Raw genomic sequence first — 23,975 nt, forward strand, 5'->3', positions numbered from 1 at the left:
GAAAGGCAGGTAAAATGTCCAAAACGCGCACACTTCAGCCCAGAGAGTTTGTAGCTACTCGTCACTGATGGTGATAAATCTCGCTATCATTATTAAATCCATCACACAATGTTTATGACTTCAGTCTAGTCTCCCGCAGGTATGCTATTTCATCTTGTAGACACGCAGTAAGGATAGAAAGAACAAGCTCATTGGTCACAAAGAGAGAAAGCGTTCTCAATCAAATAGGAGCTTACCTTGCAAATAAAGTTCTATATTTTGATGCTTCCATGTGACAGATGGTAAAAAATATGCCAAACTATATAAAAATGTGCTGACAGAAAACAGAAGCAGACTGTCATCGATGGTACAAAGTGTTAATCAACTTTTACCGCATAACATATTTTGCAGTTTGGCAACTTTTGTGTTATTAGTCATCTGAGAGTTTTAAAGCACACAAGTGCAGATCTACTTTGAGCCTCTTTTTGATGAATGTCTGTTGATGATTTCGTACGGGGAGTCAGCATTACCAGTGTTTCAAAAATTAACTTGTTCCTGCTGAATCATAGTGGCAGTTTTTTTTTGGCAGATTAACATGTATCCTGTTGATATTGCTATATAGAAGCAATGCGGTTGAATTGCTGTCCTACAACAGGTACATAACTATTTGTAATTGCTGTCTCAATGCACCAAAATCGCTTTGAATACCACAACTGACTGCTAGCGATCACAGAGTTGATCCTCATCTTTGAAGCAACCATTTTAAAGTGAACAAGAACCCTGTGCATTGAACAAAAAGTTTATTGCACAAAGCTGCAATAATTTTGGTCGTGCTGTGGAGATTAATCTTGGAGAATTTTTTATATCAGGAAGGATCTCGTGTCACATGCACAATTTTAAACGGACAACTCTTCATTTTGTAAAGTTTTACTTCCACTCTTTTACTCTTTTGCACTATATTGGATAAAAAGTAGTCTTCGGGCAGATAGATTTTATTTTAATGGCTACTGAATGTCATAAACATTTACACAGTGTTTGTAACGGGGCTCGATTAGATTAAAATCTTTAAACTGTAATATAGTCTTACCTTTTCAACTTGCCCTCCTTTAAAATGAGAGAAATCATCTTGCATTTAAGTCGACTTAAAGTGTGCATAAATAATAAATTAACTTAGCATCAGTCTGCCTTTCTGTCACTTTCTTTCTCTATGCTTTTTTCTTTTGACACTAAGAAGGTAATTTTATGAAAGGCGGGGAGAAATGTTTGGGACATATTTATTTCCTTACGTGATGCGATTATTCTCACAATTTTGCTTTTAGTGTCCTCAGGCACGCTTTTAGGCACAGTTAACTTGACTGTGTTTAAATACATACTTGTGGAAAACCTGTATTGACATATTCCCTTTTTGCATAATACTCAAATCCACCGGAGTGTGCATTGGCACATAAAAAGCTATTCACTTATTCACTGCAAATTAGTCTCCAAATCCATATAAGCCACTGATAGCTGGGAAGAAATGCAGTAATCAATGACAGAGGTTTTTCTTTGCCTCCCTAAACAGAAGAGTTATTTATGTGTACTGACATCAATCAGCATGTAGTCTCTGCTTCAAACCAGCAAGTTCTAGAGAGGGAAGAAGTGCTTTCTTTTAATGATTTATTATAGCCAATCTGGTGTGTGTTTATTATTTATCATTATTCAAACAATGTTAAGAGAGCATGTTACTACATTTCCTTCACATTTCTTTGCCAGTGTGTTATATCAGTGTCGACAGAGAGGAAGTGGCGCACAGTGTAGCGTAATGCTGTTTGCTGCAGGTAACTATTTGCAGTGACAATTAATTAAAGCCAAATTAAACCCTTTTACATTAAAAATAAATCTGTTAAATTGTATTGTCTGTTTCTTTCCTCGTTGCCGCTTCTTTTCCTCAAAGCTGCATTTAGTCAACTGTAAACTGTCTCCCCGCTGTACTGTGCATTACTGCGAAAAGTCAACACAAATATCAAACTAATGCAGTGGAGTATTATAGACTCCTAAAAAGATTTCAACAACAGCAGCTTTCTGCTGACCTTTTATTCTTACCATCAACTACGCTGAGAAATCTTTCAATAGCTTTGCATAATAGTTTTGATTTAGATTTGTGTATAACAGTGTGTAAATTTGCTTATTGTGGTCTACATCCCGATGAACATTTGGACATCATGACTGTTGATCTGCTGTATATACCACACACAAACACACAAACACACACGCTATGGCTCTGTTCCATTTTTTTTAAAGTTGCGTTTTATGGTATCACTCTTTGAACTATTTTCTTCCAGTCGGGCACATTAGCTAAAAGAAAGCAGGCAAAGAGTCCAGGTTAAGTTTGCTCATTTTGTTTCTGTTGTTCTTTTGTTGAAGTCGTACATTCTGTCTTTATTCTTCCCATTTTTTTTAAAATAACGTCTACTAGCACAGACTTTAAGAAGACCTTTTTACAGCATAGAGTATGCTATCTTAAATGACACATGACTGAAAAACACTGACAACTATCATGCAGTTTTTAAAGTCTAGTACTAGTAATCAACTTGTATTGATTGGGGACAGTAACAGTGTTTTCCTACTGTACGAACACTGATTAGTCACTTACTTGACTAGCAGTATATCCCAGAAAAAGCTGCTTGTAAGACCCTCTTACTACAAGCACTTACCAGGGCATTACTGTCTGACATACAGAAGTCTTTCTTTTACATAATAAATGAAAAAAAAAGTAGTATAAGAGCCAGCGGATGTGACATGTTAGGCATTATTTTATCGGCTATGTCGCTGCCCTGAAGGTTTTAACAGTAGTGAGGGATTGTAAGCCTTTGGGCTGAAAAGGAAATGGACCAAGGATTTTTCTTTTAGCGATAAGGTTGACTGCACCGGGCTGTGAGAGTGCTTCACTGACTAATTATTTGAAGCCTCCTCTCAGATTAGGGTAGAAGTGCAGAGCTTATGGACAGTTGCATAGCAGACAATCAGACCATGTAATAACCAGAGGGCCAATATTTGCTCAAATCCACTGTAACACCTCGCAAAACAAAAGTGTGTAAAGCCCTAATGCTCAGTCCAATCCCACGGCACACTGCCTTGATAAACACCGACGCCACCTTCACAATGGACGCCATCTTTACTCTGGCAATTAGGCAGAGTTTTGGATTATCGCTTCCTCAGCCCAGCACACCACAAATCCTTCCGGATTCAATTATTCCCCTCCCACGTCTGCGGCCATTTGGGCTTTTTGGGCACATGGCCAGTAGAGGAAAGAATCTGAACTGCTCAAAGTAAAAAGTTAGAAAGAAAAAAACGTTCTTCTTCTTTTTTTTTTTTTTTTTACTATGCCTATACTCCTGCAACTTTGACGAGTCTATTAAATTCAAATGAAACCTCGGGAACTTGCAAACACTATCCTGTTGAATATTTTATGAGAACAATAAGCTAAATTTACTGTGATCCTTTCCTTTAAATTTTGTAAGTGTTCGGTGTTATCTGAAAAACATTGCACTACATCCTTCCCTCCAAGCTGCTGATGGTTTGATCTTCCCCCTGTAGGCCAGGAATGTCTCCAGTGGTTTCTGCATAAGAAACTAAAATGCTTACTGAAAGAATTTGATTTAGTCTGTCTTATTCTACTTATTCTACTTCAATTGAGTTGTTTTCGTGTGTTAGACAGCACACTCGGGGTAAATTGTGTACAAGATCAAGGGTTTCCAGGGTCAGGAGAGTTGCATCTTTGTAATTGAGGGCCTCTCTTCAATGTGTTTGCTTAGATGCTTTTTTGTCTTCCACCTGGTGACTCTTTGTGGAGTACAGACATTTCACTCTAGTGCCTTTGTGTGTGTTGCCAGCACATCTGCTATACAGTTTACTCATGGTAGCATGGAAATTTATCACAGGTCTCAAATAAAGGACCTCCTTTTTTTGTATATTACCCTACCTGACCCATCACACTGTTTATGCTTTTGGGTGCTTTTCCCCTGTCATCAGTAAATGGCCAACTGTGGCTGTCACCTGCGTTTTATGTGTCTCTTACTCACAGCCTAACACTCTCCTCTGTCCTTCTCCTCTTTTTAATTACAGATACTACTGTCTCATCCCAGAAAGGTAAGACAGCATTTAATCAGTCACGTGTAGATTATCGCATATTTTCAGATGGGTTCCACGTGCTTGTGTTACTCCTGTGTGTGTTCCAAATTTTTGCTAATGAGATGACAAAACATTTCATGTTTTTTTGTTAATGTTGATTTGAAATTGAGTCACTCGTGGGTTTTGTTGCACAACAATCTTTTTGATTACAAAGTCAATCACTCACACCCACTGACACCCAGACTAAATTACCTTGCTACTCTGCAAAGGCAGACAACCCACAGTCTGTTTTTATGCACTGTTTTCTGTAGGTCTTATGTTCAGATTAATCACAGTTCTGTTTAGACTCCTCCACACTTTCATGTGAATTCTAATAAGAGGTTGGAGGAGGTGACTGTTTTGCATAGTGGCTCTTCGGGGACAGACGGGAAGTTTAGTGCAGTTGTAGGAAAGTACCTGTAGGCTGTTTAGATTTTGTAAGATGATAGGGCCAGGCAGTCAAATTGTCTAAACAGCTCCAGGGGTCTTGTTCTGAGTGGCAGGTGTATGCACCAGGCAGTCCCAGCCCCTATACTCTTGCTAGAGATGATACAGTAATCGCAGAGGGTGTGTCACACTCGGTGATTGCAAAGAACGATCAGACAATCAGCCAGGAAAACTCCCTGCTGATTTTGTTGAAACTGTCTTTTATTCCCTGCTGTGCTTATAAGAATATAGATATTCTTTTGTACAAGCTTTTACCAGAGCAGAACAGAACACAGATACAAATATTTTCATTGTCACCTGGATCTGATATAATGCGCATGTATATGTGAAAAACCTAAACAGCAGGTGGGTTTCTCTGGGAACATAGTGGCATTTTTGCCTTTCAAAGCTTTAGATCTGAAAAAGATACAGTTCATCTGCTTGACTGGGTACACACTGTATGCTCTCACTCACACACTGTTGTGAGCCTATGTATGTGATGACTGTGTGGTGTACAATGCTGTCAGATTGGCCTATAAAGGTAAGTGATGCGGGTTGCCCGAGCCTCGCTGTCTGATGAATGTTGAAGGGGTGCAGAAGCTCGCGAGGTGTACATCATCCCTCCACAGCTGCACTCGCATACGTTTCTGAAGGAAGTGGGGGGATAAATAAGGCCGCGCAACCCTGACAGTGAGTGAATGCTTGCTTTTGTCAGCCCATGTGTGTTCGTGCCTGTGTCTGACTTAGTTGTGTGCGTGTTTTTGTATGTCTTTCTTTTCTTTCACATCTTGTATGTCCAATTCAAATCTGTTTAGTTAGAAGCATCAACAAAAACAGCTACCAATCCCACACAATGAGAGTGTCATCTGGCTGTATTCATTAATATACTGTGAGTTATAGATGGTTATGCTGCTCTGAAAGTGTCATCAGTGCTCAGCAGCCTTGTGGCCTTGAGGCAAAGATAATGTTCATATACCATGTGTTTGTATGAAAAGATGTGTATATGTTCATGTGTGTGTGTATGTGCACCTCAGCACAAAAGATGAAAAAAGCTGGAAGTTTGTCCAGCAATTTCAATGCAGTTATATTCAGCACAAACTAAGAGGCTACATTATATTACACGTGTTAGACTGAAGGGCAGCACACAGTAGTTAGGTCCAGGTATGATTCAAGCTACATTTGAATAACCTTTACTGTTGTTCCATACCAATATGATTAGTGATTAATAAAGGCTCTTATTATAAGTTGACCTTATTCTTCAGTTTTCTGCTTCTGTGGAACATCTCTGCTATCTGCACCTTTCATGACATCCTTTATCCAACACTTCTCCACCCCCTTACACTCCTCCTCCCTCTCTGCTGCCAAACGAAGTATATTTATGGCACCTGTGCTGGAAAAACAGTCTCCAGGAGACGTCCCACTAATTTCATTTTCAAAATGCCAGCAATAAATTTATCAAATGGGCTGAATCGAATCGGAGTCACACGCCGTGCCATCCGTCATGGGCTGTCCCTCAGGGGCCTGTGGGCGTACTTAAGCCGGCCAAAAACCTCCGCTGGCAGGAGAAACCAGATGAATATGCTAGAGAAATATGCTGAGAACAAGAATGCGTGCGCATATCTTTATGCGCTTAGATCCATATGTGCAAGCATAAATTAGCTTGTGCACACGCAGGGATGCATATGTGTGCACAGAGGTCAATGCTAATTTTTCAGCTCATAGAAGCCTCATGTCGAAATCTGAGCTAAGCGCTTTGGATGTCAATGTGCCAGAACAGTAATTGATTAATTGCAACACAAGTTAATTGATTGTTTTGCACATTTTTGCTTTTGTGAATCCCTCTCAGTTCAAACACTGCTTTGAGCTTTATCCCCTCCCCTGCCTCTGAAAACTCGAGTTTCACACGCTCTGTGCCCTCCCATTCCCCTCCCATTTCTCACTGCCTCATCCTCTGTACCTCACTGTGGCACCTTTGCCTCTCTTTTTAAATGCCTCTGTCCCCACTTTGCTTTTGTTTCACCGATCTTTTCCTCTGCCTATCTTTCCTTGCCCTCTCAACATTTATCACCGTGCAGGCTAAGCCAGGCATGAGGGAGGGTAAAGCAGCTTAGTACTAACAGTTCTAATGAAGTCAGGCCCTGTATCCCTCTAACAGGGATCAGTGGAGCTAGTCTGTGAAGCCTGTCAGCATTTAATGATTAGATGAAACATTCAGACACCCGCTACGAGAAGACATGCACACTGATATATGGTAATACCCAGCTGTGGTCTCTGTTACGCAACTCAACAAAGAATTATGCACACAAACACACTCTCACTAGCCCCCAAACTCCAGCTGTAAAGATCATGATTTATGACTGAAGCATGGCATCAAGGGTATACACAGCAAAGTGATTGGAATAAAAGCAAATGACAGAGAGGTTCAGAGAATGAACAATCTGGCTATTGATTTTTGCTATGTGCAGGAAGGTGGACAAAAAAGTAAACTGCATGAGAGAGATTTACTCCTTGACTTGATGAGCAGACTGTAAACAACTCCACACGCTCTCGTCAAGATGCATGCTGCGATCCATGATTTTTCCCTGCTTCTTGCTTCTGCTAAAATGCCTGATAGAAGATCAATAAACAGGTCATCATCTTTTTGAACATTTCAAGATTCACCGCTGATTAATTCTGAATCCTATTAGATTAAGTTGTCCTAGTCTGTGCCCACGCACGGCAGCTTAATGTGTGCCCGTGGTGTTGTACGTGTTGTTGGCATATGAGAAAGTTTTTCAGAGGGAGTACGTTAGTGTGTTGAAATGCTGAATCTGAAAAATAGAGTGACAGAGGCAATGGTTGGGTCAACAAGCTGCCTGTTTGTCAGAGTGAAAGGGTGCCCACAAGGCCTTAGCTGCTTTTTGCCCCATTAGCTGCACATGCAAATTTACCTGTCAGCTTTACAGCTACACAAGGAAATCGCAGTCTTCTCAACTTCTCTGCCTCACTCTTATTCCAGTTCCCCCCCCCCCCCCCTCTCTAAATCTCAAACTCCAGATCTCCTCCTCATTACATTTTGTTCAATATCTTCCTTCCACTGCAAAATTGGGAACATATTCTGTCCTCACACCAGTAATTTCTCTCCCTCTTGTAAAAGTACCTGTTTAACTCCACTTGAAGGATTGTGAGACACTGGATTTGAAATAAATGTATGTGCATTTCTGCCAGAACGCATCTGCTGCTTCAAGGCTTTTCACATATCTCTTGCTTAGCAAAGCCTCATAAAAAAGTACTTGGCGAAGCTACTTGAAAATACAGTTTTTCTAAGGAACCACTTTCAGCCAAAGAAGTTGAGAAGGAAATGTCCACTGAGCTTAATTTATAATTTGTTAACTGATAATTATAATACTGTAATCCTTATGTGATCTTCTCAGCTATTAACTGCCTCGTAAATCCAGCCACAAAAGAAGCTCCTCTCACTCTATGGCCACATCAGAGTGTAATGGTGTTGCTCAGAGGTAATATAATAAACATTAAGTTGAGTACTAGCCAGGATATAAATAATGATATGTGAGAGACCCTGTCTGGACTCATGAATTAAAACCCCATCCTGTTTCCATGATCTAGTTCTGGAACATTAGAGTGTTCAGTTGCTAAAAGGGGTTAAAATGTTGTTGTAGCTGTTGTCAGTGAAAACCCTACTTTATCCCTCTTAAAGCATCCATCCATCTGCCCATCCGTTTTCTTACTTATCCAATGTAGGGCTGTGGTAATGTAGTGTAGGGTGGTGGTGGGAAGGGGGTTCGGGCTTATCCCAGCTATCAAGGCAAGATTTTGCAATCAGAATTGTGATCTGAATCCAACGTTTTGCCAAAGACATTTTCCTTTTCCAAAAAAGCGAGCTCTGTCAATTCTCGATAGCCTCTTCTTGTTCACGTGTTACTTTTATTTCGTCATTTATTAATTTACATTCATGTCATGTTCATTATCACAGTGCATTTGTAAGAGGGAAGTGTCCAAGCCAGGAAGGGGGAAGAAAAAAAAGAAAGAGAGAAAAAAGAAAAAGGGGGATCCAAAACTTCTACAGGAACAAAAAGCATTTATGCAACCATGAATTCAAGAGTTCTGCAGAAAACACTTCTTTGCCGTTATTCACTACCAGAACTCAGGAGCAGAAATGGAAGTTACGATGGTATTTCACATTTGATTCTAAATTCAAATGAAACAATAAACAAGATGGTTAATAAAACCAAAAATGACAACTTTTACCAATATAACGTATCCTCAAGGAGAATGTAAAGATGAGATAAAGTAATAGTTGCAATTATTTTCAGACATCTGCACCCTGTGCAGTCAGACTCTAAATGGCTTTGTTGATCACATACTGTACCTATCATATGGTTATACAGCTGGTGCTTTGTTTTACTTTGACTCATAAGCTTCACAAACACTCTACGCACTAATAAACTGTAAGAATAGACCTTATGTATGCATTGCTTTTGATAGTAGCATATAACTTAACGGATTTTGCTTGAAATTTTTTATTGCCATCCTTTGTCCTCACAGAATGAATCATAGTGCCATTGTTCCCCTGACTTTTATATTTGCCCTTCTCTGGTACAGAAAGGAGAAAAAAAGCCTCAGTCAGTAGATAGTTATATTGTCACAAAATGTTGGCCATTCATGGTTTGCACGTAATCACCTCGTACGTTATTAAAACTTTGATCTGCAGACAAATTATTAAGCACCATCATCAAGGCAAAATTGCACGACATATCTTTAGCTTATGACAACAAACCTATTAAATTCATAACATTTCTAGCTGCCTCACGAGTACCTCAGAATTAGCTTTTGCTAAACTGAAAGGGTGTAAAACAGTTTAAAATACCATCATTGATTTATGATATGCTGTGAATGACACTAACTCTCTATTGGCCTGTGCTCAGGATCACAGTTCATTCGCCTAAGCTTATCATATGAAAGAAGAACAGAAAAACTTTAATTTGGTGTATTTTCACTCCACTTTGAACCATTGTTTTACAGTTTCTTTTAACTTGAGTTGGCTCAAAGCAATAAACTGCCATAACTGGAGGTGCTTCAAGGTTTCTTATCTGGCAGTAATACTGACTACAGTGTGTGTGAACATGTCATACTTTGTCTTTGATGTGTGCTGCTCATGCTACTGTGAATCCCTGTGACAAGAACCATGCTTTTTTCACCTTTAATTTGTACTTTTTTAAAGATTTTCAATTCAGTTCTGCAAGAGCTGCAAGATCATTATAGATATCATCTTCCCTTTCTTGCATATCTCAGGCCAACTGGTTCAGCATGTTTGGGTTCTTTTTAAATGGCAACAGAACTTACTGTAAGTCCACGGCCAATCTCGAATGTCTGTGTCTGAACTGGTTAGAGAAAGTGGTCAACAGAGTCACCTCTGAATGAGACAGAATGTAGCCTCTTCCCACAACAAGGTGAGAAGCTCTTCGTTATTAGATCACAAGAGGGTGATAGTGCATTTTATTTGCCAGGCTAAACTCTGCAATATGTCCAACTGAGTCTTAGCTAAAGATAAAGATAAAGACAAAACCACACAAAGAGAGCCTCAGCAGACCCACATCTTAGACTCATTAAGACTGCCTGGGCATTGAAACATTTCTCAGGCAACGACAGAGAGAAGATAAAAGCAGAGACAAGTATAACAAAAGAATGGAGACTGAAGTAAATTTATCACCACTCTTTCTTAAAGAATCCTGCTCTAAGCCTCAACTGCCAATTAGGTACGAGAACAGCCTGTTCCCTTGACGGATGAACTTAATTTGATATTCCGTGCTCCGCTCAGTAGGGTGCAACAGTGATTGCACCGGTGGATGGAATTTTCAGGCCATCCATACAGACTAGGCGTAATCGACTATGTAGATATAGACTGAAGCTTATCATAACTATTTCTCTTTGGTAGAGTAGTTTTATTTAAAAGAGGGGTCAGGTTTCTATTGAAGTGTGTGTGGCAGGTATCTGGAAGATTAGAGCATTGTTGCCCAGAGACGCTTGTGTTGCTACGTGGGATTACCCAGGAACAGAGCTGCAGTAATCCCATGGAGTAAATAACTCTTTGTCATAATTCAACATGTTATTGTCACAGGAATACCTGCTCTAAATCATTTTGAGGATTCATACATCTTTGTCTGTTTGCTGACAAGACACCACAGTTAGGCTTGAACCCTACAGGGCTGGCATTGCCAGGGAAGTGGGTGGCATATTGCACCCAGCGGGAAAGCTCCTATGTAGGCCTGCACGGCGGAGGGATTTGACCAGCTTGGATTAGCTCAGCAGGGTGAAACAGAGGGATACAAACAGGACAGATGGGGAGGGACAGACTCAGAATGGAAGAAAGGGTACATCAGTCTCTGTTCAGCACAAGAACACCTGAGAAACCTGAAAAAAGCTGCAGAGAATCATGTGGAATATTGTTAATATGCTAGTGAGCAGCACACACCAGTGAACCATGAAACAGCAACCAGTACCTCTGAGAGCCGCTGTAAACTCCGAGCCAAACTAATCACCAGTTAATTATACATAGGGTTTTACCATTTCATAAATTTCAAATAGTTTTGCCCTGTCTTAAGCATTCGGACTTCTTCCTTTTACATTTAACAACAGCTTTACATTTCTGAGTGAGGATGGGAATATTAATTGAAATGCCCACAATTAGATAAACACAGCTCCCAACTCCACAGTCGCACTAATTAAGCAAGCTTTTTTTTCCTGTACAGTGCTGTGCTCTCAAACCTCATCAACTGCTCAAAGACATGTCACCACAGTAATGGCAGATGGGTATATTTAAAAAAAAAAAAAACTAAGCTAAAACAGTTAAAGACACACACAAGCATTAAAGAAAGCAAAGGCAGTTGCCTCTGACAGACTGCTGAGGAAATGTGTCTTTATTCTTTGCTCAGAGTCGTCCATCCTGTCCAAAGGATGGATCTAATCCAAGAGTTTATTACCAAACTTCAGATGCAAAGCCTATTCGTTTTCTGACACCAAAGAGGGCCAAGAAAATGAATCGGGGTCTGGACAAATTGGCATCACTCACACAAGCGCAGAGGGAAGAAATTCTCAAAAGTCGAAGTCGTGTCCTCCTTTAGTTCCTCTCTAAGAAACTTCCAGACTTTCTCTGAAAACTATGTTCATTTTTTTGTACTGTTCACACTCTCACAGTGCAAACAGTTGATAATTTATTTTATAGTTCAAGCCATACATTGTTAAAGAATTCTCGCACAGTAAACAAACCAACATGATCAGTATGAGCAGCAGACATTGTTTCCCAAGTTGAAGATGTAGAAATGGGTTAAAAAAGAATCCTCCATTAAACTGAGAGAGAGAACTAAACAGCAGCGGTCACCCACCCATTGGGTGAGTCCTCTTGAATATAGCTTTTTCATACAATTTTAAGTAACCACTTTGCACTCAGCAGAAATCATTCTAACAAATGAATGTGCAAAGCTACGTAAGTTTCCAGTCAGTCTGTTTACACTCGAGACAGAGAGACAAGGCACCCAGGAAGAAAGGTGGAACTAGATGGATTATTCCAGGCTAATTCCTAGCACAAATCAACTCTCAACCATCAATAATTCATGTGGAAGTCTTTGAAAAGTAAACACTGCTTGGGCCATTAAAAACCCTGATTGGCTATAAATACTGTACACAACTTAACTCTACATACAGAGGTTCTGTAGCTGCTATAGAAAAAAGTACATTTGCTCTATATGGAAATCCAGCGCTCATTAGAGAAGGTAGATTCCTTTGTAGAGCCATAGCCAGTATTACCTGGTGCAACATTAGCATGGAAATGATGCTAAAGATGACAGCAGAGAGGGGTAGTTAGACTGACAGCTGGTGCTGGAACATGTTGGGTTTTGTGGATTGATGTTCTCTGTCAGCTTTGCCTCTGTGTACTTCAGACAAATTGTGCTCTCGTTCAGTTGGTAAATGCACACATAGCCAAAATGCTAAAGAGGATCATGCCCCCACTGTAGGTAATTTTACTCTGCTCTGTATCATTTGCACATTGACTTTACCTCCCACTTTGTCTCTGCAAGTTGTTGTTTTTTCCTCGCTTGTCTTTCATGTACTTTTTCAAGCTCTGTTTGTGACTGTGATTAGGGTGTATGGTTGGTTTATGTAGCTTTTAGCAATTCCCTGTACTCCGGCAAATCCCGCCTGAGCAATGCAAGACAGGGAGTGGTCTCTGTCTCTCTCAGTCAGAAATGCTCATTAGATAAAGAGGAGGTTCCTCTGCTTTACCTCCACTTTCCTTACAATATTTTACATTCTGCTTTCCTGTCTTCTGTATCTTTCTCGCTTTCTTACTTTCTTGCTCACATCTTGCAATGCCCTGGAGATGGTCCTGTCAGTACAAACAGCATCTGTCCAAGAGAATATCAAGATGTGTAATCGTTCCCTAAAGAATCAACTGTAGAAAACAGTTTTTTTCTTCTTTTTCGAACTTTGATGCTGAAGGTTTCATATATACGATTTATAGACATCACACAGTGGATTTTCTGTAACTGCATCAGATTTAAATGATCAATTAATCAATGATAACAAGAATTCTACATTAGCTTCGCTATGATAGTCTGCTTTTACATCTTTTATTTTTCTCTTCCCCACTTTCTTTGAAGCAGTCTTTCTGATGTGATTTATTATTGAGTGGAACCCTGGGAATTCTTCTTCTTTCGGCTGGTCCCATCTCGCCCGATCCCCAGCATCGTCTTCTGTCACACCAAGTCACTGAATATCCTCCTTCACTACATCCATGAGTCTTTGTCTTTTCATCCTGCCTGACAGCTCCATATTCAACATCCTTTGCTCACTATTTCTCCTAAGCACATGTCCACATCATCTCAACCTTTCCTCTGTAACTTTCTCCAACTGTTTGACCTGAACTGTCCCTCTGATCTATTCATTTCTAACCCTGTCCATCCTGGTCCCTCCTAACAAAAATCTTAACATCTTCAACTGTGCCGCCTTCAGCTCGATCGCCTGTATTTTTACTAGCACAGGTCTCACCAGCACTGTTGGCCAACAGCACTGGAGGTGGTCATTGTAAACCCAGGCTGAGACCAATCCGGTATAGAAATCTCATTTTTCTTGATGAGCGACGTTCAATTTGCTCCAACATCATTGTGAAGTTTGCGGACGACACTACAGTGGTGGGTCTTATCACCAACGGTGATGAGACGGCTTACAGGGAGGAGGTCAGCGCCCTGACCCACTGGTGTCAAGACAACCATCTCACCCTCAACGTCGCAAAGACAAAGGAGTTGATAGTGGACTTCCGGAGGTGCAGAGAAGTACACACCCCCATCACCATCAACGGCGCTGCTGTGGAGAGAGTGAGCAGCTTCCGGTTCCTTGGTGTACACCTGGCTGAGGATCTTACGTGGTCAGTACACACAAACAAAACAGTGAAGAAGGCGCAGCAGCGCCTCTTCTTTCTCAGGAGACTGAAAAGATTCGGCATGAGCCCCCGCATCCTCAGGACCTTCTATCGCTGTGCCATTGAGAGCATCCTCACTGGATGCATCACCACCTGGTATGGCAACAGCACCGCCTACAACTGCAAAGCTCTCCAGCGAGTAGTGCGGTGCTCTGAACGGATAATTGGAGGTGAGCTTCCCTCCCTCCAAGACATCTACAGGAAGCGGTGCCTGAGGAAAGCGGGGAGGATCATCAAGGACTCCAGTCACCCCAGCCATAAACTGTTCAGACTGCTTCCATCAGGAAGGAGGTTCTGCAGCATCCGGTCCCGTACCAGCAGACTGAGAGACAGCTTCTTCCACCAGGCCATCAGACTGCTGAACACGTCATAGACACCTCAGCTTCACTACTGGAACTTCAACATTATGCACTCCACACTGTATATAAATGCCACTTGTTTTGCACATATTCAACTCTGTATATTTTATATATTTTATTATTATTATTATTATTATTATTTTATTTTATTTTTTTACTATTTAATTTGTAAAAATGTGTATACACACACACACACACACACACACACACACACACGTAGGAAAATATTTAGTATACACATCCAGAAATGCATACACTATTATATATTGTACATATATTTATTAGTTTCAGGTTGGCCATTCTTGTATTTTGCTCGTTTGTGTTGTTGTGTTTGCACATCTCTGTTGCTTGTGGGGCTCGCACACAAGAATTTCACTCGCATGTGCTGTGCCAGTGTGCCTGCACATGTGATGTGACAATAAAAAGTGATTTGATTTGATTTGATTTGGCAACAATTTTACCATTCCATACAAACAATAAATAGCATTAATTTCTACATATGTGGAAATTACACACTTCTCAGAGATAGTAACTCATCTTTTCAACATGTGGAAAAATTTTGGTTCATTTAAGATTATATTTCTCCATGCAGAGACCTGTAAGATACAAGGAAGTAAGATAGAAGGAGTAAAAGCGGTTTGCTGATATTTAAATACATATATATATATACATATTAGGACTGGGCGATATATCGAGTTTTTTAAAAATATCGATATATTTTAATACGGGATATCGGATGTGACAATATCGTTTATATCAATATAGTATATGTTACGTTATAATTATACTTGTGGAGCCGCTAGTTTGCCTCTCTTTCGTCCACTTTTGTCTCTATGCAACGTTACTCTACCTCGCCTCTCTCCTTCACTGAACACAACTACCCCTCCTCCATCGCTTCACCTGCAGGCAATGACAAGATGGACACGGCAAATCTCTGTTAACGAGTTACCGTGCTAACGAGCTAACCACGCTAACGCCATGCAGCCCACAGGGGCTGCACAGCCTAAAATCCTTTCATTTTCTCAAAAATCGACAGTTCACCTTTAGTATGAATTCTGGTTGTGCTTGATGACCGCAAATTGATTTTATGTGGTACACGGCGCTCAGCAATCTGTCAAAAAATGTTTTAGTACGACTTTAGTAAGCTACGGAGCTGCACCGCTTGATGGATTGTTGGAGCATTACGGCTACCAAGGAGCCTCGCGGAGTGATACGTACTGTGCTTCAACGTAATATTAGCGTATTGTGTGTGTATAAGGACCATAAATGACACCTGTTAAGAGACACGGTTACGAAGCGGATTTCAAACTCCAGGCTGTCAGTCACGCAGTAGAACTTGGGAACAGAACAGCTGTGAAATCTGTCTTTGTTATTATGCTCAGCGTCTTTTAGTTTACATTTTGACTGCACAATTGTGAGCTTTTTGTTATGCACAAAAACAACATTGTTTTCTTTTATTTATGGAGCATTATTATTCAATAAATGCTGATAATTTATTTTTGAGTAATTTTTTCATGTATATCTACGCTGTATGTTAATAAAAGTGCCTGTGTGACATCTGGGACACAGCTTTGACTAAGAACTCTTTTTTTGTTCTTACTTTATGGCTTTAAAATAAATATCGAGATATATATCGTATATCGCCATCCAGCTAAAAAATATGATATGAATAAGATATGAATTTTGGGTCATATTGCCCAGTCCTAATACATATATATCTCTCTGTGTGTTTCTAACTGTATGTCTGTTTGACTGAGCATTTATGTGCAAGCATCAGCGTGTGGGTGTAATCACTTGCTGCAGCTCACTCCCATTAGTGTGTAGGGATTCCTGTGCTCTGCTTTTAGCCAGAGGAGACCAATTAAAGCCATCAGCCAGTGTTGGGGGAGCCGGGCTGCTCTCAGAGACCACAGGACTCTAGAACAGAGGGTTTAGGCTGGCTCCATCCTCCTTCACCTCTGCACTGTCTGCAGACAGGCAGTATGAGGAGATTCTGGGAAAATTACAGGCACATCCAGTAATTTGAATTGATTCTTTAATTATGCATTTTGCATCTTTTTCTATTGTAGTTCAGCATCTCCATACATAAAAGTTATTGTAATATTTGGTATCATTGCCTTAACTTAAGTGACAAGGGGGAGAACTCCAACATACATGGGAAGTAAGATCGGGTCAGCAGAGTCATTTTTAAGAGTTTTCAATCGAGGGTTTTTGAGCTGATGGAGGTTGCTCATTCTTTTTCCCCCATTGAGATTTTCATGTGGTATAAATTTCACTTGTATTAAATGTATTTTAGTTTTTATCACTGGAGGAAAAAATTAAAATGAAATGTGGTTGCCGTACCATCAATCCTGAGTTCTTACTCAATAAAGCAAGAACTCAGTAAAATTCATCTTTAAGTTGTAACTTGCCAAGAATAAAGTTATGCCCTCTTTTTGTAACTCAAATTCTTTATTTCTGTAAGAACTTATTTTATCTCGTGAACAAGAATTCTGTGATTTTCAAACAGAAGTTTTCAGTGCTGTGAGGATGCTTGCATGAATCTTATAAAAAACATTCCCATCTCCCTAATAAAATGCAGAAAGGAGTAGCAGAGATTCACAGTTTGAGGCCTTCCCAGTGGGTGTTATTATTGTGCGTTTTCCTGCAGCCTTCCACACTAATGCTTCTCTTGTCAGTGATGCTTGACCATGCTTCAGGGCTTTGTTATGGTATGGAGGCCAAAGATGTCATACCCCATTACAAAATAAGGCACTAGATATGAGCTTCCTCTTTTCTTTTTTTGCCCCTCCCTCCCCTTTGTCTCCTGCTCTGCCTCAGCTCTGGGGATCACTGCTGTGGAAATAGAGCCTGCTCCGTAGTGTCTACTCAGTAGGTAATAACTCGCTGTTCAGGCTCAGATAAAGAGCTCCATTCATTTAAGTGGCTGCTCTCTTTGTACACACGAGTGACACCTATCCCCTGGGAGAGCAGCGGTGAACTACAGGGTTGAAACTACAGGCACAGCTTTCAGCAGCCCTGATTGCCTCCCTTAGAGCTCCTCGGTGGAGAAGCCTAACTCCTCTACATACCAACTCTCTCATTTTCCATCTGATTCTCATTTCTTTTTAGTGGAAACACCTAATCTTTTTTTCCCCTTCGTCTTTCACTCCCCTGCCCACCTCTTACTACATTAACCCATTGCCTCTATTATTACCTCCACCTGCTTCTTCCTTTCCCTGCACATCTCCATCTTCTGCCCTAATCACACCACCACTCCTTTTTACCCCATCATTTCGGTACATTGCTCTTCACTCTCTTCGATTTTCTCTTTCCCACGCTCATCTCTATTATCAAGTTTCACTCTTTCTCTTTCCTCCATCCATCTCCCCTTTCCTGTTCTGTATCTGCCTCAGTCTCAAGAGAGCGTCTGTGGGGTCCCTGAGCTCTAGTAGTCACTGATGTGTGTACCGGTCAGCGGTACTCATGGGTAATGTGTAGATCATTCATCCTCTGGACAGGTATGTAATAGAGGCGGGACGAAGGGGAGAAGGGGGACAGTGGGAGATCTCTGGAGCTATGAGAATCAATTTCACTGGGAATTACCAGAGCAAAGAAGCAGAACCTCACCCTCTCTTTCTTTGCTTCCTTCTCCCCTCTCTGCCTCATTCTCTCTCTTTCTCACTCTGTCTTCATTTCCCCACTCTCCTATCTCATTCCTCTCTGACTGCTCATACTGATCAGCTCACAATACGCCCTAGCATTACCCTAGCCAAGTAGCTGGATAAATCCCTACACAAATTAGAACACAGAAGCCATTATTTAAGTCAACCCCTTTTCTTGGCTTCAGCAAGAAAATTACAGTCCTGTGTTTAGAACTGCAGAACAAAGGAAACATGCTCTCTTTTTTCCACTTCCAGCACTTTTCCCTGGGCGCAGTAGTACATCAGAGAAACTAAAGAGAGAAAGACAGAGAGAAAATCCCACAGAGATTGCCCCTGTAGTGCTACTGAAGCTGCCCATGGTGAAAGGCCTGCTACGCATGTCCTGGAAAGCCAGTTGAGACACAGAGCAGTAACTTGCATGCAGGCTTTTTCACTCACCTGTGAAATAGAACTGTGGTTAAAACAGCCCAACATGCATGCATTTGGTACCAGTAGCAAAGCCGAAATACTAGGGTCTTTAATGGCATGACCATCCAGCAAAGGTTCCACTTCATAAACTGAAATGAATGACTATTGGCTGACTAGTACACACCATTTGACCTGGTACACTAGGGGAAACAATGATGTGGGAGACAAGAAAAATTGCTCATCAATCACAACCATGGATGGTCAGACACTCTCAGCTTGTAATAGTAATGTTCAGTGACTTGATTAGGGAATGATGAGGTTTATGGTAGACAAGTTCCCCCCCCCCCCCCCCCCCCCCATTTTATGATGGCCGTAAAAGGTTTAAACAGATGCTAATGCTTCTACACAATGCCTGCGATAGAGAGTCATTTCTGTGCATCATCTCATATTTGGAAAGGAGACAGTGTTGAGGCAAGAACCAGAATCTGTGTGCGGAAATTAAAGACAGAGATCCGAGGGAGTTTTCTGCCAAGTGGGTTTTCCTCTCTACCATTACAGAAATGATGCATAACTCCACAGTATGCCCTTTAATTGGCGCTATTAATATCAGTTAAAGTTTTAATACCTATTTATTAAAACTTAAACTTTTTTCAGAGGCCTAATGTGAATAGAATTATGAATCTCAAGGGCTGTGCTCTATAAAAAGGCTCAGTTATGAATTATTAATGCTCTACCACTTCATCTGCAAGATCTCACTCCTGTAAGATTTGTTAAAAAAAATGGCCCAGGGGTCTAATATTAGGATGAATTTTCATCAATAAATACTTAAGATGGGAGTATCATATTTCTTGAATAAAGTTGTTAAAACTGTAAACATCACCTCCACAGTGGCAGAAAGTTCTATCATTAACTTTGTGGGACCTGACAGATGATCTTTAGTAGAAGTTGGTCATGTATAAAATGTAAACAGAGTATGGGGGCGGACAGAAAAGGAATCTAGTGCACAGAGCAGCCAAATATGTCTGGTTCTTTTCATCAAAGTCCTTTTGTGCTTCATATAAAATCTGTGAAAAGCTCTTGCACTTAAACTGCAAAATGAACTGAGAAATATTTCAGGAAAGCATCCAGATTCTCTGTTATTAGATTTAATTGTGGTTCAAAGATTCAAAACTTTATTTATTTTTACTTGTAGTTTTCTTATAGTTATCAGTATTTCCTGGTTTAAATTTTGTTTTGTTTTGTTTTTTAAATTGGGCAACATAATCACAAGCAGCCTTCCCTGGAAACAGTTACTCAGAACCAAGATCATGCAAAAGCGACATCAGCCTATGTCCCATATAGAAGTGCTATTTCCGAAGTGTTTCTTTTCTCCAAATGCTGTAATCCAATTTCATTTTTTTCCTTTAAGCAACATCTAGAATTGTGCTTTTTATTTAAGCGTTGCTTTTGTAGTTGTATTTTTTTTATGTGAATATTATTAATACTTCTAATACAACTTTAGGAATGCTTCGTTGAGTAACAGATTTAAATCCTGTGTGAAATATGAAGGGGACTTCGTGAATCAGGATTGCAGGTTCCCAAAACAGCTCCTCCCATTTCTCATCTCTATTTGAAATGGAAATTGCTCTTGCAATTGCTCCTGCATCTCCACGCTCTACTTCTTTTTATTCTTATATCCCCAATCAACCCCCAGTATTCTATTTCATCACTTTTCCTCATAGTGGTCCCCTGCACCTCCATCTCCACCTCATGGTTTCAGTTGGAGAGTGTGAAATGAAGCTTGTATAATTAAATATTAACAACCTGCAGATGAGGGGATTGCGAGTGAGGATGGGTAGAGGAGCACACCATTGAATCCTCTGCCCTACTTCTTGCAGTTAATGTCCACTGGGAATTATTCATGTATCAGCTAACCTGCACTGGCACCTAAGAAGGCACAGAGGTAGCAGTGAGCTGTGCCAAAGTGGCACTGAGTGAGTCAGGGTCAATCAACATTAATAGAAATCCTGTTGGGGTGATAGAATTCCAGGGTAGAGCAAAGCTTTCATTATTAATTAGCCTGTCAGATGCTGTTCTTATCTGTTTGGATGAGAGTGTTCAAAAGAGAAGTGGCTCCTGTATAAAGTTTTAGCTCTACAGTGCAAATGAAAAGTGAATAGATGGTTGTCAACAAGCTACCGTCTCCACAGTGCAGACCAGGAGGTGCCAGATTTATTATTTGATTATTAAAATGAATCAATTACTCCAACAATGCATGCTTGTGCATTTTATGCAACAACACTATTAATTCTTTATTATATGCTCGAGAAAAATTCAGTCAAGTAACTTTTATTAAGAATGCAGTATTTGAAGTGGGCAGTTATGGATAAAGCCAGATTACAATTTATGAAGAAGTGCTCATTTTAATCCACTATGTATTATCATATTTGTCTTCAGTTGACTCATGGCTTAGTGTGTACTAATAGCTGAGGAAAATGTGTAAACCCTCCAAAGGATCAGTACTGTTTCCAGATCCGATGCTTGTTGCAGCATTGACGTACACGAGTCCTCATAATCTCAACCGTTATGCTTGATTAAACTGGGATTTATGCAGTTTGCAAGCAGGATGAGGATAGTGGCATAATGCCTTGCGGTACCTTATTTTAACTGTTCATCATAATTATGTGCAACAGAGATGATATTTTAATGTAATATAAAGCAATAAACACTTAGTAAACTAGAGTTTGTACGGAGTTGTGCTTTTTCTTTGAGTGTTTCTTTGCTGTTTCATGGCTTGCTCAGGATCTCTCTGGTATTCAGTGAGGCTATTAGAGACCTCTATGCTCACATTCCACAGACCAGAATCTTTGACTGAGTACGTGCCAGTGCATTTCTCTGTGCATGCAGGCGATGGGGTTGCTGTTAAAAGTGGGCACAACTAACATTCCCCACCATGGCACCTTAATTTCTCTCTGTGAGATATCCATGTTCAGAGCGAAAGGCATCATGCAGCTCAAGGAGGCCACGAAGCAATTAGGGCTTTCTGCTGCCTCTGGTGTGTCATCTCCAACTCCCTATAGCTCCAGGCTAGCCATGACAGGAGAAAGTACAGAACACATTCTACTACTCCTGGAATTCAAAGGGATGAACACCCACTAACCTTCCCCTCCCTTTCTCTTCTGCTTGGCTGAATCACAGAACCGAGCGGAGGGAGTGGGAGGTGGTGGTAGTGTGTGTTTGTGTTGAGTGTGTGATCTTCCATCTAGAAGTGACCACCCAGTGAGGCTAATGGTCCCAGTGCTTTCTGCATCTGGCACGACAAACTCGCTTTGGCTTGGCTTGTTTGTTTCCCCTTTCACTCGGGAAAAGGTGTGTTACTTGCAACCTTTAAACTTAACTTGTTACCTGAATGAACACCATTTGATATCAGTAATGACCAGGTAGCTTTTCTTACCTGCTGCCACTGACTTAATATCCCCTCTCTGTTTAGACAGACATGCCTGCCATCCCTACACCTCAAGATACACAGTAATTATCCTCCCCTATGGTTTTCCAGAGGGGCCACAAACTTATCTCAGCCTCCAAACTTAAAATAGCTGATGAATCTCTTCTGTGTGTTGCCTCTAATTTGTCCCCATTTTGAGTTTTAGAGTCCAAATGTGTTTGTTTTTTGCCCTTTAAATGCCTCTCCTAGGATGCATTTGTTTTCTTTAGTCTAAGGAACAAAGTTGAGCCAGATAGATAAAAACTTGGGGAGAGCAAAAAATTGGCAATGAATAAGAAGAGAAGATGATTTCCCCTGCTACTATTCAAAGAGTAAACATAATAATAGCCCTCATCTATTGGTGTCTGGGGTTGAGCGGGGAGCCCAGTTACACGGTGTAACTATGGGGGCATAACTCTAACTATGTGCTTTGTTAACAACTCTATAAATGAAGGCTGAACGCAGGGTGAAAGTCTCACATCACACCCCTACTAATGATACTAATACTAATGACTTGCAGTGTTCCCACCACAAGTACCAAGAATCATCATCATCTTGGTCATTATCGGCATAGGCATTTTCAAAGTACATTAAGTGATTTGCACATAACTAAATGAAAACAAAAAAAGCATTAAATTAACAGGAAAAAAATTAAAATGAGAGAACAGCAAAACAAAAATCGAATCTGTGAAATAAAACATTAAAAGCCGGGTCAAGGACTATTAAGTAAACAAAATTAGGTAAATGTTTGTTTTTTTTTAAAATGGGGTTTAAAATGTAATGCGGCGTTAGCCTGAACTCATTAAGAAGGTCATTCTGTAAGAAAAATTGCAACTGTAAGGGATCAACCAGAGTGCGATTTCCCCAGGGGGGATGAGGGAGATTTCCCCCCCTCTGATCCATACACACGCTGCTGCTAATTTTTTATTCTCGGTAGGGATTTGAAAGGATATGAAAATATGCTTCCCCCCCACCCGATTTTTAGCATCGACTCTGGATCCTGTTCTGTTTCATCTCCCATTCCAGTCCGTTTCAACTTTTCATTAAGCCAGTAAGCCTTGCTGTTTCAGAGTAAAAACTACAATTAACTAAAAAAAAAAAAAAAAAGAGAGAAAAGAACAAGAAAGAACCAGAAAAAAGAACCATATTTAGAGTGCCATTAAAAAAGTCCTGCTCCTTGTCTGTGACAGCCACTTGTCTGATTGACAGTTGGCTTCAGAGTCCCCACAAAGGTGAGTTGTGCAACTTCTTCTTTCAACTTGTTGACTACATCGGGCATCACTGTACTGGTCAAATAATACCTCAAAAGCCTCAAAGAGCCTGTGGAAGAAAGCAGTTAAGAAAACAGAGTTGAGGTTTTAATTTTGGCAGTTAAGAAAGCCTGGCGATGTCAAATCTTATTGATAGAACAACCGAGGAAATGTATTTGTTGTTTTGCTGTTGTTTTGATTTCATATTCTTTTTTTTTCGTTAATCGTATGTATGTTGATGCCAGTATTTCTTAAGTGTTTTGTGTGGGTTTATTAGTAATATCATTTGTTTGTTGTTGTTGTTAATGTGATTCTGCTAATGACAGTGCTGTAGCAGTGGGAGGGAAGGAAAGGACTGGCCTGTTTGTTGCTGAGCTTGTAAAAGAATGGCTGAACATGCACCTGCCATCTCTAGAGATACTCATTAAAGAGGAGAGATGCCAAGTCCCAACATCTCAGTTCCCCTTGCAGACACGTTGGAAACTGTACACACACTGTAGTTATACACACCTATGCTCGAGCACGCACTAAAGTACACACATCTTTGGTAATCAAAATGGGATTTTTTTGCCTTTCCTTTGGTGAGATTCTAATTTACCGTTAACATTTGCCAATTCCACAGAAAGAAAATTATACATTCCTCTCCGCGTTCGCTCCCCAGCTGCAGCGAGAGTAAACGGTGGGAATGCAAGTTAAGGTGTGAAATTACAACCTAACACCATCTCCACGTCTCCAACTCAAAAACCAGGACAGCAGTTAACGCCGTAGAGTACTGACTCACCTTATTATCATTAGCTATTTTCAGAAACTTCCCCAAATGTA

The 23,975-nt window shown here is 40.4% G+C and overlaps 1 protein-coding gene across 1 annotated transcript in view; it reads left to right on the top strand.

Annotated features, from left to right (window-relative positions):
• The window catches only part of LOC146550810 (cadherin-4-like), a 249,575-nt gene that overhangs the window by 97,711 nt on the left and 127,889 nt on the right, over nt 1-23,975 (top strand). The window contains exon 3 of the mRNA XM_085258648.1: nt 4,084-4,107. Within this exon, the coding sequence (XP_085114774.1) occupies nt 4,084-4,107 (24 nt within the window). The remainder of the gene's footprint in view (nt 1-4,083; nt 4,108-23,975) is intronic.

This window comes from Mchenga conophoros, linkage group LG20 (assembly GCF_057382185.1).
Source record: "Mchenga conophoros isolate Kocher_MC1m ecotype Shallow Benthic linkage group LG20, M_conophoros_male_GT1.1, whole genome shotgun sequence".
NCBI classification, from domain to species: Eukaryota; Metazoa; Chordata; class Actinopteri; order Cichliformes; family Cichlidae; genus Mchenga; species Mchenga conophoros.